General features: G+C 53.3%; 4 protein-coding genes across 4 annotated transcripts; 2 read left to right on the top strand and 2 right to left on the bottom strand.

Annotated features, from left to right (window-relative positions):
• The first annotated feature begins 6 nt into the window (after nt 1–6).
• BKA58DRAFT_160763 (uncharacterized protein) lies at nt 7–1,713 on the top strand. Its single transcript, XM_046164961.1, has 2 exons — nt 7–591; nt 642–1,713. The coding sequence occupies exons 1-2, from the start codon at nt 418–420 to the stop codon at nt 1,536–1,538; spliced, it is 1,071 nt and encodes a 356-aa protein (XP_046026692.1). The 5' UTR covers nt 7–417; the 3' UTR covers nt 1,539–1,713.
• Nucleotides 1,714–5,463: 3,750 nt separating this feature from the next.
• On the bottom strand, nt 5,464–8,800 carry BKA58DRAFT_160747 (CP2 transcription factor-domain-containing protein). The gene is made up of 4 exons (XM_046164960.1): nt 8,632–8,800; nt 8,405–8,545; nt 7,713–8,288; nt 5,464–7,664 (listed from the first exon to the last, which is right to left on the bottom strand). Exons 1-4 carry the CDS (start codon nt 8,643–8,645, stop codon nt 5,960–5,962), a joined length of 2,436 nt encoding a protein of 811 aa, XP_046026691.1. The 5' UTR covers nt 8,646–8,800; the 3' UTR covers nt 5,464–5,959.
• A 1,713-nt stretch (nt 8,801–10,513) lies between these two features.
• BKA58DRAFT_160727 (uncharacterized protein) lies at nt 10,514–13,166 on the bottom strand. The gene is made up of 3 exons (XM_046164959.1): nt 12,242–13,166; nt 12,061–12,194; nt 10,514–12,009 (listed from the first exon to the last, which is right to left on the bottom strand). The coding sequence occupies exons 1-3, from the start codon at nt 12,982–12,984 to the stop codon at nt 10,832–10,834; spliced, it is 2,055 nt and encodes a 684-aa protein (XP_046026690.1). The 5' UTR covers nt 12,985–13,166; the 3' UTR covers nt 10,514–10,831.
• Nucleotides 13,167–14,694: 1,528 nt separating this feature from the next.
• BKA58DRAFT_439181 (uncharacterized protein) lies at nt 14,695–14,905 on the top strand (the record flags this gene model as incomplete). The annotated part of the gene is made up of 2 exons (XM_046173656.1): nt 14,695–14,770; nt 14,829–14,905. 2 exons carry the CDS (start codon nt 14,695–14,697, stop codon nt 14,903–14,905), a joined length of 153 nt encoding a protein of 50 aa, XP_046026689.1.
• Between the last annotated feature and the right edge of the window lie 60 nt (nt 14,906–14,965).

Here is a 14,965-nt window from a genome sequence, read left to right as displayed (position 1 = left end):
CCTTCTCGGCAACGGTCCGGCGTCTCAGGTGCGGAGAGCTCGAGGTTGCGCGCTTTCCCTCTCAAACGAGAAAGCAATGTTAGAAGAAGGTGTGGGGCGGCGATGGAGAAGGAACTGTGGGCGATGGTTGATAACAGCAGGTGGTTTGTCGCGAGGAGGAAGCGCAGACGATGCAAAATGGAGCTATCGCGGGGAGATCGGCGCTAAGCCTTGGCGCGTCACGTGTGGTACTACGACTTTGTCTGGAAATACCGGTAGCACGACGACTGAAAGACTGTTGGATTCCTCGCGGTGCAGTGGGAGCCTCAGTGAGAACACAGTTGAAAGGGGTGAAGTTTTCCTCGCTCGCCAGGCACCACTGGCCTGTTAGCGGCATCGGTGGACCACACCTGAACACACAGCCGACCCGTCGGACAAATGGCGCAACCACAGAGTGAGACTCTCGGAAAGATACGCGAGTATGTCGAGGAAGCTAGGGCGCTGCAGGACGATATCGTCGACTTTGACGCGTCTAGTACCGCGGCGCGTTTGGAGCAGACGGTGAAAGAGTTGCAGGCACGCGTGAAAGAACAACAAACAGCGCTTGAAAAGGTAACACGATAGAGACGCGTCTGAATGGGATAATACTGACCAAGCAAAAGTTACGGTCCCAATCGGATGTTGATATAGAGACTGCCGCCTATGCATCGAAAGATCCCCGTCAGAAGCTTCAGCAGCTCGCCGCCGTTAAAGACGCGTATAAACAGTTGAAGCCAACAGCAACGTATCTCCCTACCCAAGGATCAGTTCTGCCTGCATTATTAGCAGCACGTACACTTCAACAGAATGTCCAAGGAACCAAGGAAGCCATCGCAAACACTCAAAGCCAACTCAGCACGAAAGAGGCCACGCTTCGTCGTGAAGTAGCCAACTTACACGATGCCCACCTTCTCAGTCAGGCAATGCAGGATCGCATTAGGCGGCTACGCTCTCAGCATGAAGACCGCTCGCAGAAAACTCCTGCTCAATTTGCACGAGAACTCATCGCAACAAAGCGCGCAAAGAAGGGGAACTACGACGCGGAGATGCAGCGTCTGGGAGAAGCTATGAACAACTTCATCAATGACTACCTCTCTAGCATGCTCGCAGCAGAAGAGCTCGGTGGGCCTGTCGTAGGCGACATGCTTGACATAGAGGACGATACTCTTGCTGCAGGTTTCACAAAGAAAGGGCGTGCAAAGTCATCGAAGAAACCAGTCTCAGACAAGACGCGCCAGCGCAGGATCGATGAGATTTGGGGCAAGAAGGCTGCTCTTGATGCTGAAGAGGAGGAGGAAGAGCCGCCTACTGAGGCCGAAGCTGCGGATGCAGAGATGCGACAGTTGATTGAAAATCTGTTTGCTACTTTGATGGGACCAGGAGGTGGAAAGGCATACTTTCAGCTGGAGAGGGACTCTGCGGCTTCGCGGTTCTTGGTCAGGGCGAAGATTGCGCAGTTTCATCCAAGAGATGCGAGGAAGTTGAGGCTGATTGACTTTGGACGAGAGCTGGATGACTGAGGCCGTTGCACACTACTACGGTGGTCATCAACCTGGAGTCCTGAGGAAGCTGCACATGCTGAGCATGAACCAGCCTCCACTCATAGTGGACAGATGTTGCCTCGTTACGGGACACATGGCCCCCTTAGCCATACATTATCCAAAGCCTTGTCGGTCTCTCTTGTGTATTCAATACTTCGGCCCATGTCTACAAAGAGTCTCTTTGAGCTGTGGCGGTGCAGCCGTGTCCGGTATACAGGCCGACATCGTACGTTACTTTTAGGATATGTCAATACCTTGGTTCCGCACAGCTCCGCTCCACACATGCACGCACGCCTCCTGCGGCCCACACATGCATCCCGCGCAACACATCACCCACAAGCCGGGTTTTGGGTCAGGATAACCCGGCTATCGCAAGACGCGTCCGATCTACTTTCGTCAGTGCAGCGTCCCAAATGGAATCTTGACCCGACTCTCGGAGACACTGTTCCGAAGCGAGTAAATGTGGGATATTGGACATCGGAAAAGTACAAAGAAGGTCTTATCGGAGCAGTGGTATTGAAAGGCTGGGGGTTCGTGCACGTGCGCTTGAACGAAGGATTCCAGGGCAACGTTACCATGTACAATAATATGGCTCAATATGACAATGGGGATCTTCCCGTCCTGGCGCTTCCGCCGAGAGAATCTGACAGCAAAGCGACCATAGCAGTATCAGCACATGGGTGAGCATGTCTGTACACAGGCAAGCTCCGCACGAGATCCATGTCCATGAGTGAGGCCCGTCAGCTGAAGGTCACTGAAAAAGCACAACACCCGTATTCAACAACCAGCCCCCCATGATCCTCTTCGGAGATCAGACATAGAACCTTGGAAGAAGCAAAAAGCAGGTGCATGGAAGAATCGCCGTATGTATGCCAAAGTTCCGAAAGGGACTGCCGGATGGAGCACGCGTCCTGGCGCTGTCAAAACTAAGTACCGTGCAGGTGACTACCTTGCAGAAACGCACACCGTGGGATCGTAACATGAACAGCTGCACACGGGCTAATGCAGACGCATCAACGTGGCTCCTGTAGGAACAGTCTCACACCTTACATTATCGCTATTCTCCAATGCGCCCACTCGGCAGTCTTCCAGGCCTGCGTCAGTGGCTGATGCGCATGACAGCTCTGTCCAGGCCATTGATTCGTTGCGAGTCGCAAACGAGATAACCCACGATCCCAAACGCGTTGTTTTGATTCGAGGGATATTTGGTGCTTACTGCTACCATTTCAGCCGGAGGATGCGATCGCGATTGCGCGCGTAGCCTTGCCAATGCAGAGCGGCGGGTGGGAGATCTCGCGCTGCTGACTGCTGCTTAACAGGTACCGGGCTGTGGGAAGCGAGCTGTGGAGACGGCGCCGAATTGTGCTGGCCGGATCTCATCAAGTGCAAGCTTGGCCTGTCTATCCTGAAACACTTGTGGGTGATCAGGAGCTTTTTCTGACCGCATGTATGAAGTCATCGTGGAGCAAACTGCAAATGTTGTGACAGCGGGCATGAAGACGTTTTTTTTTCCAGCCTCTGTTTTCCGCGGTAATTTGGGTGACAGGTGGGCGCCATCAATGCTCGAGCCACTCGTGCGCAATCTCGTGAACGAGAAGCGAACAGGGGGCTAGGAAATTGCTGATCCCGCTTTTTTTTACCCACGCAGAATCTGATCCAAAATCTGATGACTTCATTATGCATGATAGATTCACATATGATCGAAATACGGGGCTTCTCCTTCAGATTTGCATTGTTGACGGTCCGATAGTAAAGCCGACTTTGGTGAAGACATGGTACCATCTTAGTAGTTCTTGTTGCGCGGGATTTGGATCTGGGATCGGTAGTCCTCCCGATGCTCTAGCGTGTGGATGCGTACCAAACATGCATCATTTCGTTTTTGGCGCTCACGAGACCCGATCCTACCTTCCAGTAATGCATAAGTGTACTCATCTTGTGAAGCCGGACTGCTTTGCACATCCCCTCGATCTAGCACAAATCTCAATACTTAACCTCGACGTAACAGCATTGACAACTATCCTAGTCTGCTTGATGCCGAGATGGGACTTGCCGTAATGCGCAGAGTGCGAAAGACTAGCGACTCTCATGGGCCCATCCAGAGCGTCTATTCATCGCTGTTTCAGCACAGTGGCTGTGCGAGTTCACCATTGCTTCTGTGTCATCGGAGGCGTTCCGTCTGGCAATTGGGCTGCAGAGTCAGATGAAGCAAAAGTACACATGTAGCCAACATACGCTAGGATCTGCAAACTACGGCTGATATGCTTACCCTACGGCAGAAGCGGGGTAGCAACAATCTAGATTGCAGAGAGGATTGATATGTCGCCGAGTCTCCTGGAATCGGAATTACGCTTGCTGCAAATGAGGCATGCTGGCATGTGAATTGATCAACGTTGTTGCGAGGGGTACGTAACACCTATCTGTGGCGGTGCAAACTCCTTCGGATTGCGTCTCGGTACACTTGCGTCAAGATGCGCCACTGGGGATTGACTAACCTCTTTGATGCGTTGTAAGACGGGGAAAGAAAAATGCTCCATACATATGTATGCCGTGAGTCACAGTTCGTCCATGTGCGCATGACACCTGCGTCAGCTGGCCGGACGTGTTACACCATGTGGCACATACCAGCGTTCCCGAAGCTGTGGCGAAGAAGGGTCCAGCCACAAACACTCGCCACTTCCCGTCTCGCTTGAGTAGACAACATGTCGATCTCCGTGTAGATCCAGCATGCTCATTGGCTGTCACATAACGGTTTTCTCAGAAAGCTTACAGAACCGCTATGATTAGAACGCCTCATTTCAACGTAGTAAAGTGGTCGATCGCTCGGATGCCTATGTATTCGGTTCCGGTTCATGTTGCACCTTCGCTCCGTGACTCGTTTTGAAGGGAGGGTCTTCGGAGTCCGCGATAGGCTCTGCAGCGTTACGAACGGTGGCGAACTTGTTGGAGCACGTCGGTTAGCTTTCCGTTGTGCTAGCGAATGCGAGCTATCCCCCCAGTTTGAGTACAGCTACGGGCGAAGAAACGGCAGTGTCGGAAGACTCTCCTTTGCAATCATCCGGACGGCAAGCCCAGTTGCTTCCGAAAATACTCGAATCTCTATCTTTTCCTTGTATCATCACGCCACACCTGCATGGCGCTTGCTCGGATACTGCAAACACCCTAGCCTATTCGATGGAGCTGCAATCGGTACGATGGATTGGTGTTTCATGATTGCGATTGAGTGAGGCAGCTACTCAGCAATAGACCAGCGAGTAGATCCGTTCGGTCCTTTCTCATTTGACGCGTCCTCTGTGAATGCCAACGCATCTTCTGGACCCTGTTCTCTCGGTCTGACTTATCGTTTTTTTTTTGGGTGTACCATGGTCGTGATTCGTGAGTCCTTTCCTGCAGTATGACATCAAGGCTCGGCCGCACAATCCTCTGGGTCGGGTTACTATGCTATCGGTATCGGCTACCATACCCACACTTCCCGCCAGCCCCCTCAATTACTCGCGTGGCAGGGGCCCCCACCCAATTGCTGACAGGTGTACCAAACACCGTGTCAACATTGTCAAACTCTATGTTCTGCAAAGCGAAACCGATGACAATAATCGTAATAGCCCTTTCGTGAATGTGTCGGTTGATACTTGCGCAAGCCACCCGTTGTCCAGAGCCCCTGTTTGGATAGCAGTGTGCGTAATCTCCGGAGACAATAGCGTGTCGGATGCTTGTTGTGCGCCAAGACACTGAAATATTATTCGACGGGTTTCTAACTTGGGAGACGGACGGGGGGAATGTAACGATCATCGCTTTGTCACAACGTCAGTGGAGATGGTCCGCGGCGAGCGGCCCTGCTTCGGTCGGTCAGGGTGAGAACGTGGACCTGACGAAAATTGTACAGGGAAGAGATGTCGAAAGACTGCGAGGGAAAACTTCAGAGCGAAAAGGTTTGATTAGGTTCGCAGAGGATATTGGGCATGCGCACTGTAGTGGACAGAGTTGCCATCCTCGATGTATGTAAAAAAGAAATTACAGTCCGAACACTCCTCCCTCGTGTCGCGCGTGTATCTCGCTGTGTCTTCATGATAGATCGTTGCTTTGCAATCTTAGCCGCTGGAAAGGTGAAATGGTAGTAGTATAATGGGTATCGTCGTCGCACCGGAAAGAAGAAGAATAGAAGGTATCAACAAAGGAAATGCAGCAAACGCTCCCAATGGACGCGTAGTATCCAAAGGCGTTAAACGCCAGGCGGTAAAATCGAATCAAGTGATGCCAATTCAGAAGCATCGGCGGCCCAAGGAGACCGATAAAAAGCTCCAGGGTACGAATAGTAAAGGGTCGTGACAATCGGTACAGTACCGAAAACAGGGTATCAATGTTGAAGGAACGGCGTCTCGCAGGCGAGCAGTAGGCATAAAAGCCTAGAAGAGAAGGCGAAGTTCGTAACCTGTGGAATGAACGTTTTCTGTGACGCTGATGTCGCCATCAACTTGAATGTCTGTGGGACCCGCATCCCATTCGCGCTTCATGGCATGCACCGGCGGTGTGCCGATCTCGTGGAATTCCGCAGTCATATCCTGTTGCTCGGGTATTCTGTTGACGGCATCGTCGTCCATTAAAATTTGCAGACCCTTCTGGTTGACGCGGATAGTCCGTGTAACCTTGGTTGGCTCGATCTTAATCTTCATTGCGATGCTCGCCACGAGCTCCTTTACAGTACGCTCCATCAGGTAGACTGCGCGGAAGTAGTTGTCGTCAGGTTGCCGACCGGCGAGCCGCGGTTGGACAAAGAAGCAGGCGACGGGCTTCAGCATCGGCTCTGGAGGCGGTTGATAGGTTTGGTCAACTCCAAGGGCTTCAATCCATCCAGACAGTGCGTGGTCATCAGAATATGGCCGTTGAACCTTGGTTGGAACGTCTGCACCGCCTTGGATACCATGCATCCCTTTGAGATCACCTGTGGCCGTCTGCGGCATGCTGCGCCATTCGTTGGAGGACATACGTGATGGTGGCTGGTAGGGCGCCGGGCGCTGAAAGGAAGTAGTCCGGCGCTTCTCGGAATGGAGAGACTGAGAGCTGGGAGTTGGCGACACAGCAGACGATGCTGCTGTCTGCGACTCGGGAGCCTCCCACATGGGCGCATCCACGTTGGTGTCGAGCTTGGAGAGTTCTTGAGGAGTGGCGCCGAGGATCACTGGGTGGAGGTCTGGATCGTCCTGCTCTTCGCCCTTAAGGTATAGGACACTGACAGGCCTGGTAGAGCTGAACATATCTTGGAGCGAGGCGAGCTTGATGTGAAGGTCTTCTTCGGCAGGTGCGCGGCCTCCTTGGTTGTCGCTTGTCGAAGACATGGACCATGTCCTCTTGTGTTTCGGCACCTTTCCGGGTCGTTGGCTCATACTGCCCTTGGAGATTGATCCACTGCGTTTCCGCTTGCCAAAGTCCTTCATGCCAGACTCGACCTGTGCGATCTGCTGCTTTAGCTTGTCGATGGTCTTCTTGACGTGGGCAACATCGTTGGAGAGCTTCCTTTCGGCACCGTGGTCGCGGAAGAGCTTGACTTTGCAGTAACAGAGCTCGCCATCTGGCTTTTGGGGCGATGATCCAGTGGCTTCTGTAACCATCTCCGTCTTCGCGCATAGCCGGACGGGGATGCCTTTGACGCCCTTGGAGTGGCTAAAATCGGTGGAGAGAAAGTTGAAACGAACGGCCAAGGAGCACTCTGGTGAAGAGTTGTGGGTTGGTGTCCAGGTAACCACGAAGCCATCGAACGAGGAAGACTCGAGCTCAACCCTGGGTCGTCCTTGGATCTCACCGCCACTGACTTGGCTTGGGTCCACAAACTCAACTGCTTGAAGTCGCCCACCACGCTGGTGGGCCTCGTTGGTTCCGCGGCCCTCCTTCCACAGTTGCCAGCAGGATGCCGGTCGCTGGCGCTGCTGTTCGTCTTCGAACGAAATGCGGATGAAAGTCCTGTACTTGGTCGATGGAGACGGTGCTTGCGTAGGTGCCGTGTCTACCAGGGAGATGGAATAGGCCTGTCCCTTGTTCAGGTAGGTAACAGGGACTTCGTCTGATTGCTTGATCATGGCCGTTGGAGCGTTCAGAGTAACATGGTAGCGGAAACTGGAAAAGTCAGTATGATAATGGCGTGATGCAGATGGAGTGACCGACTTTTGATTGGGTGGTGGGGGTGCTGGTGCGACTGCAGCCGCCATGCCGTCGTATGAATGAGGTGCATACCCGATCAGAGGCGACTGCTCTTGCATCTCAACTTCGGGAACCATGTTGTCCATGGACGAGTCTTGGTGGGTTTGCGTCATATTGCCCTGGTCGAATGCAGAAGGCTGGTGCGTGAATTGATGGGGCGCAAATGATTGGGAATGCTGAGTCTGCATGCCAAAGGGATTGACATTCTGGAAGTGATGCGACCCAAGGGCGTGGGGATTGAAGCCATGGAGATGGTTGGCAGGTGCGACCTGACCAGCGTGCAGTGCGCCTTCCGAAGTGGGAAGCGATAGTGGAGTTCCTAGGCCAAAGCTGAAGCCGGGCGTGTGGAGGTCGCCGGCCTGGCTGTGATAGAGCGTGTTGGTACCGCCGGGGGTTGGGGTGTAGTAGCCCGGCGGTTGGTTTGCGAAAGAGGTGAATGCGAAGCTGTTGGGGTCGAGCAGTGAGGGAGTGAACCTCCACGGCTCATTGTTCCCGCGCGGAGTGGGATCCTGGTCCTTGATGTCCTCATGGTCGAGTTGGCTGGAAAACATTGAGTTAGCAAAATGGTGGGTGCAGGTGCGAATTTGGTGTCGGCGTTGTTGATGTTGGTGATGGTGCCGAGCGACATGGGATGGGGGGATCTCGGAAAGACGTACCGGGAGGGGTGCGCGACATCAAGCGCATCTGCGAGCGTATGGCCGGGCGTGCCAGCCAGAGAATGCGAACGCTGCTGGAGATGGGGGAAAGTGGCCTTGAAGTCCTCTAGGAGCTTTCCATCGGGTTTTTGGCTGTTGAGTCTGCGCAAGTCAGTCGGGTACTTGATGACATGGAACGCGACGCGCGCAAATCACATGCAGGCTTGGGCGCGGGCGGGACGACGTACCTATTTCGAAACATGGCATCGGACGCACTCGCGGAGTTAGGTGTTGAGTACTTCGGATTGCATCGGGCGGGTCGGTGGGATAAGTGATTGAGCTGGACAGGCGTGCGGCGGCCCTGGGGTTATGATGAACGGAGAGCAGCTGCCACGAGAAAGACGAGCCTGAAGGGTCAAGCCACAGATGTCCAGGGCCGGTGGTCAGACGTCTTTTAGCTAGCAGCTAGCGACCAGAGCATCCACAGGGCCTGACGGAATTGCTCGAGGGCCGCGCGTGGGCATGGGTGGAGCATCGGGTCTAGGCACACGCTCCCTGCTGCTCTAACGCTACGGTTTTGCATGGCCCTAGGCGGCTTTAGTCCGCCGCCCTCCTCTGTGCGCGACATGCTGCCAGACTGATCACCCATCGCCCGTCCTGCACAGCCACAACCCTACGGCAGACGCGAGCCGGCCAGAAGCCCTCACGGCCGCATGTGGTGCTGATAGTCGCTGCATCTGTCGCCATCCCGCACTCCAAGCGCACATCCGCCCATGGATGCTGGATCGCGCGGACCCAGCCCGATGTTTCTCGAACCCACTGCAGTTGCTACACCAGTGCGAGGCGCTCGTGCGCGGCTCCAGTGGCTTGATGAGTATTCCGTGCCCTGCCCGCAATTTGCTCGTCGCGACAGACGCTGCTCGCACACTATGCCCCCTTTGTCCTGCGAGACTGTTGCGGCGCCTACGGTGTGCGTTGGCGCCTCAATGCGAAATGACATATGCCGGCCAGCTCCCGTTTCCACTTGTGTCCCGAGACTGCTGCTGCCCTGGTCTCGCAGCTGCTTCCACGCGGCGGACGTCTCTGCCGCTGCTTGCCCGACCATTCCAGTCTACTGCCGGCCGCCTTCCCCTGCGTTCGAGCTACGGATCAGAGACGAGGATTCCACCCCGCCAATTCGTCAAAGTCTATCCAGCAGGCCAATCCCACTGACGCCCGTTGGCCCTGTATCGCTTGCGCTTACTCGGAAGACTTAAACACTTAACGCTATTTCACCACCTGTCAAGCCGAGATTAAGGAGTCGTTGGCGGACGTTATCCCGAACGCGTTTCTGTCCACCGACTGAACCATCAACGGCTTTCGTCATCGATGCAGCGCTTGGGCTTTGCATCTGGAGCCGTAAACGCATTGCAGCCACAAGAGTGAACGTCACTGCCTTATGCAGTTACACCAACCGCACTGCTGGCTGTTGCATGCAATGCTAGTCCTCCACGGCCAATCGCACTGCTGGGGAAGCCTCGTCCGGTAGGTCCAACGGAGGATTCCACTGACGCAGCGATCCTTGTGTAAAAATAAGTGTGGCAACAGTTACAGACGGTGATCGACAACGGGAACTCTCGACGAATAAAAGGCCCCGCCCATCATCAGGTGGAAGAGACCTTTCAGTCAACTCGGCAATGATCGCCCGACTGTGGCACATCTTCGCACTCGCCACACTCAACGCCACACCTTGCTGATCACGCCTAAGAAGAGAGTAAATAGCGAACGACGCGTAGGCATGCAGAATGGAAGGAGCTGGAAAGGCCTCGTTCATGACTAGATGTTGCGATTAGATTCGAACACGTTCAGAGTCCAGCCTGGTAGGGCAGTGCTCTGGCGTAGTGTCAATAGCCGTGTCTACTGAGCGATGCATTGGCCATAAACAATCTAGAGTGAGGTCACCTCCGTACAACCGCGTCCGGATAGGTTCATCTCTCAACGCCGCCTTGTCATTGTGACAGCGCTTTGCGGGAAGAGCAGCAGTTGCATCGTCTGATGTGAGCTGCCAGTTTAGCCATAGGCTGTCATCTCGCTAATTGACGCGACTAATTTTGGTTATTACGTGAAAAGCACTGCAATCTTAGACTGATACAAACTTCATCATCACAAGGCTGTGACGCACGTACGTGACAATATCCGTCGAATTATTCTGCTTCGAGCACACGGGACTTTAGCATAACCCCACAATCTGCTGTAACGGTGTGAACGTTCTGCGGTCGGGACATTTCATAGTGAATCAATTATCCTTTCTGACGTTGGCGGTTAGAATGGGTGCGACCGCACCATGTCTGACAGTCGAATCAAACTCAAACCGACGCGCTGAGTAACCGAGATGAAACACCAATCGCTGCCCGATTTGCCCAACATAACTCTAAGATCTCGATCACGAGTATATCAGACCTCCATCCATCAGACCGGTGACGTTATCTTTGGAACATCATCGCCCGGCCTTACCGAACCTTGTGAGTTGTTTACTCGCGAAAGACAAAGCCTCGGACTACCTCGACCTGACGATGGTTGACATGCATCACTTGCAGCCCTCGCTGCTGCAATAGCCATGATCGTGTTATGCAGTCCTGTTTCACTATGCTGGTTCCTCAATACCGACGGAGAGTCTGGCATACGCAGGTTGTTGATCGAATTGTTTCTGCTCTGAAGCTCTGGTCGCATGCTTCCGATCGAATTTTCGCGGAATGCCGTAACAACACTTGAGCTAGACCCACGACGAATGTTGGCATAGACCGACTGAATGCTCGAAGCGGAATCTGCTCGACGACTGCGACCCAGAGTTTGCACGGGGCTGGGAATCTTTGAAGCCTGACCCAAGTCCGCACCCAGAACTTGTGACGACGAAGTTGATCTGATTGATTGCGTATCAAGCGCCGGGCGTCCAGTACGCATTAGAAGGGGGGTGTCAGAATCGTCAGAACCGCTCTCATTGGCCTCCCCATCAAGCGCTCTACATTCTTCCGTGAGTGCTTCAAGCTGGTCAGCCCCAGGCTCGAAAGAAAACTGTCGATGATGCTTTTGGGTTGTGTTGAGTTGGGGCTGCGACTGAAATTTTCGGAGGACATTCCGCGGCGCAAGACCTTGGTCGAAATACTCATATGTTCCATTGTCAGAGCTGACTTCTTGACGTGGATTTCGGGTATCATTATCTTCGACACGTCCTGTCAATTTCTCTGCTGGTCTAGTCTGCCAGAACAGCATCATGAGACCATGATTAAAGCTGCTCACATCTAGACCTCGACGTCTTGCGACAAGTGTACCGAGTGCTCGGAGAGCAACAATAGCTTCGCATTCGGTGGCTGGCTCCATGCCGGTGTGCTCAAGAATCGTCATCTCGTCAGGCAAAGGGTCGCCAGATCCTCCCGAGAAGCCAGAAGCGACGGAACTAGTGAGAGATCGAGAAGGCTTTGTCTTCTGCATAGCAACGAGATTCAGCTCGCTCTGGACTTTGCGCGACAATGTCAGATTCTTGCTGGTCTGCGGCGGGTTTCCCACAGGCATTTCTTCCATGCCATTGGTGAACTGCGTGGACAGTACGGCCATCTTTCCAGAGGGAGACCACGGCCGATTCAGAATCGCTGTACAAAGTTAACGACGATACGTGTAACACACTATTCGGAACGACTCACCTCTCTGACTCATTAATTTGATCTCTTGGTCAAGTTGCGCGTGTGAGAAGAAGTCGTATTTTGGCGGGAAACTGTCGTGCGAGATGGTCTTCCTATGACGCCGCACAATACTGTCTTGACGAGCCTGTATAAGTCTTCTCTCTCTTAGTAGAGAAAGAGCAAAAGATTGGAGGCTACTTACCCAGTCATACCACTCGCTCCACGAGCTATGAGCAGCTCTAAGCGCCGTATCTCCGCCCCATAGCGATCTCTTGAACGTGTCCAGTGCTCTTCGGCCTTTTTCCAATCCTTGAGTGTCTCCTTCAAAATTGTACTAAGACACTCTTTCTGCTCTCGCACCTTGCGATAGTCCTCAAACACACGAAAGAGACCGCTGTTGTGCTCCATATGTATCGGCCAGGAAGCGGTTCTCATATGCGATCGGACAGATCTTACTACGTCGAGCGGATCTATATAGGTCTGGAAAGGTGATGGTGCATCTTCACCCCATGGCGCAGAAAACGCGAACTCGGGCTCCTTGGTTGTTTCTTTGAAGTTGGCGAAAAGCGACGTGTAGCGAGCGAGCTTAGGCTTGGAGTCTCGACGTAGGGCTGGTGTATCTGAACGTTCACTCGGGGCGTCATCTGCATCTTCGGTGACAGGCGTGGTGTGCGCACCACCTACGGGAGTCTGTGGTCTGCTACTCTGCCGTGTCTTCCGCCAGCTGAGCTGGAGGCGACGGTCGCTCGTATCATCGGGGCCTGCAGGGCTGTCGACGTCAATCTTGAGCGGGGTAGATGTTCTCGGAGGCTTCTTTGGCTGTTTGCTGTGTCCTAAGCGCCAGCTTTTGTTGTCGGGCATATTCTCGTCGTCGTCCTTTGCTAGCTCTCTCGATAGATGCGTAGCGACAGAGAGCCCGGGGAGCTGAGATACGAAAATATCCATCGTTCTGTGGGTCGTGATTGCCAGTTAGGTGAGATTGTGGGGGGCGACCGTCGAACAGAAGGGTAAGAGTTGTTGACTGGGAAGGCGCCATCGTCCACAACCAGCTCTCACCTTCACCTCCGCTTCCGGATTTCAGCATGACGTGCTCTCATCACCAACGACGGCTATGGACGGTTTCTTGCTGACCTACAGTGTCATCTTGATAGGAGGCAGGCGTGACCTCGCCCGCTTTCACTACCTCAGAAATGTGAGCTCTTCGCTCTTTCCTCACCTTCTTGTCGCATGCGAGCTCTTCATCTTTCCAGAAGGTCACTCAGGCTTTGATAAGAGTCAGTTTACGCATCAGTGTTGCTAGAGAGATTCGAATGACAATAGCGCCGGGATGTCGCGTCACCTGGAGACGGAAGGAGGGCGTCATGTTGCCAGCAGAAGTCTTCGCTGTATTGAGAAAGCGCGTACAGCTGTACAATATCGCTATTGTCAACCTTGGAGCTTGATAAACTCTGAGACGAGACGACATAATTGCGAAGAATACCAGGGATCGAATTTGCCGTACACGAAGCGCTGGTAGTCAAAAGGAGCCGTCATACATACCAACAATGGAGCTTTCCCTCCCAAACTCCTACATCAGTCTACACTTGTAAGGCGCGGAAAAGTCATGTTATTGCCAGAGGGCAATCCTCACGATATGTCTGAAGTCCGTGGCGAAGCGAAGTGTCCACAAAAGGCTAGCGCCAGCTGACCCGTTCAACACTCCGACAGTCACGGACGAACGACCGTCATTGCACCAGCAATGACAATTTCCGCCCCAGGCTTACGCGTAGCGGCGTTTTGAAAAGAGCGCAGCTCAACAGATGGTACTTGGCGACTGCTCGCATCGCATTGTGATCTCTGAGATCGTTGCCAAGGGAAGTGCTCTTCCGAGTTTCGGCTGAGTTTGAGTACCGTTTCATCTCACCCCAACCGCTCTGCATCATGGTGCTTATACGGTACTACACTGCCTTAACGAGTGTGCAAACTGAGGCAGTAAGGCGAGTGTGGCAGCAGGTTGACTGCCTCCCTGGATGATGCCGAAGTCTGCTTTCGTTGAGCACGACGGAAGGCACTTCTACACGATTGAAATCAACCCGATACTACATGTTCAATTGCATCATCATGATACTCCATGAGAACCTGCGTACAGAAGCCGCGCGTCTCCCGTTCTTTGGGAAAGCATCGACATCTCTCCGACATCTTTGACACACTTCAACACACCTCATCCCCGGCCGTGCTCTTCCCGCAGAACCAGACCGCTCCACTCCCCGCCGTTGCTATGGAGCAGATCGTACTCCTTTCGCTAATGTAGTACCTAGAAACAGGCAGGAAAGTCTAGACTCCGGTTTCAGCCTTCTCAGCGCGAGGCACAAAGTAAGGTTCCAGGATGACTCTGTGATTGACAACGGCGCCTGATGACGACGACGGCGGTGTGCCTGTATATCAGATGCGCCGTGGCTGCAGGCTATAAGTTGGAAGTATCCTCAGGCTAGTAGACGCTTTCCTTACTTCAAGCTCACCATCAAGTCAACTTCTTCAAGTCAATCTTCTTGTATTCCAACCTTTCTATACATTCACTCTTTGTCGCCGGGCGACTTTACCACGTTTACAACTACCATCTACGCTTCTTCTACATCTACTCGCCGAGTTCATTAATCTCCTAAACACTATTTCAAAATGAAGTTCACCGCTGTCATTGCTACCATCGTCTCTATGGCCGCTTTTGCCATGGCTGCACCCGTTGCCAACGAGGGTATGTTGTCTTCTCAAACCCAAACCGATGTTTACTCGCAATGACTAACAAGAAACAGCAGTTGCCGTCCGTCAGAACCATGGCATGTGTGTCAAGGGCACCGCCGCTGGTGTTGAGCAGATCGAGGGCTGCTAGAAATTTATACCCATAGGAGGATGTAGAAGATGGAGGAGCAAGATTACTACGAGTTGTAAC

The sequence above is a fragment of the Alternaria rosae genome, assembly GCF_020736505.1.
Source record: "Alternaria rosae strain MPI-PUGE-AT-0040 chromosome Unknown BKA58scaffold_4, whole genome shotgun sequence".
Classification (NCBI taxonomy): Eukaryota; Fungi; Ascomycota; class Dothideomycetes; order Pleosporales; family Pleosporaceae; genus Alternaria; species Alternaria rosae.
This window is presented reverse-complemented; position numbering and strand designations above follow the sequence as displayed.

Bases quoted from the DNA above. Each gene is read 5' to 3' on its own strand.
- BKA58DRAFT_160763 (XM_046164961.1), top strand. From the start codon at position 418: ATGGCGCAACCACAGAGTGAGACTCTCGGAAAGATACGCGAGTATGTC. The intron at 592-641 runs GTAACACGATAG...ACCAAGCAAAAG, and splicing joins AACAAACAGCGCTTGAAAAG to TTACGGTCCCAATCGGATGT.
- BKA58DRAFT_160747 (XM_046164960.1), bottom strand. The intron at 8,289-8,404 runs GTACGTCTTTCC...AATGTTTTCCAG, and splicing joins GATGTCGCGCACCCCTCCCG to CCAACTCGACCATGAGGACA. The intron at 7,665-7,712 runs GTCGGTCACTCC...TGACTTTTCCAG, and splicing joins CCCCCACCACCCAATCAAAA to TTTCCGCTACCATGTTACTC.
- BKA58DRAFT_160727 (XM_046164959.1), bottom strand. From the start codon at position 12,984: ATGGATATTTTCGTATCTCAGCTCCCCGGGCTCTCTGTCGCTACGCAT. The intron at 12,195-12,241 runs GTAAGTAGCCTC...AAGAGAGAGAAG, and splicing joins GGAGCGAGTGGTATGACTGG to ACTTATACAGGCTCGTCAAG. The intron at 12,010-12,060 runs GTGAGTCGTTCC...AACTTTGTACAG, and splicing joins CAAATTAATGAGTCAGAGAG to CGATTCTGAATCGGCCGTGG.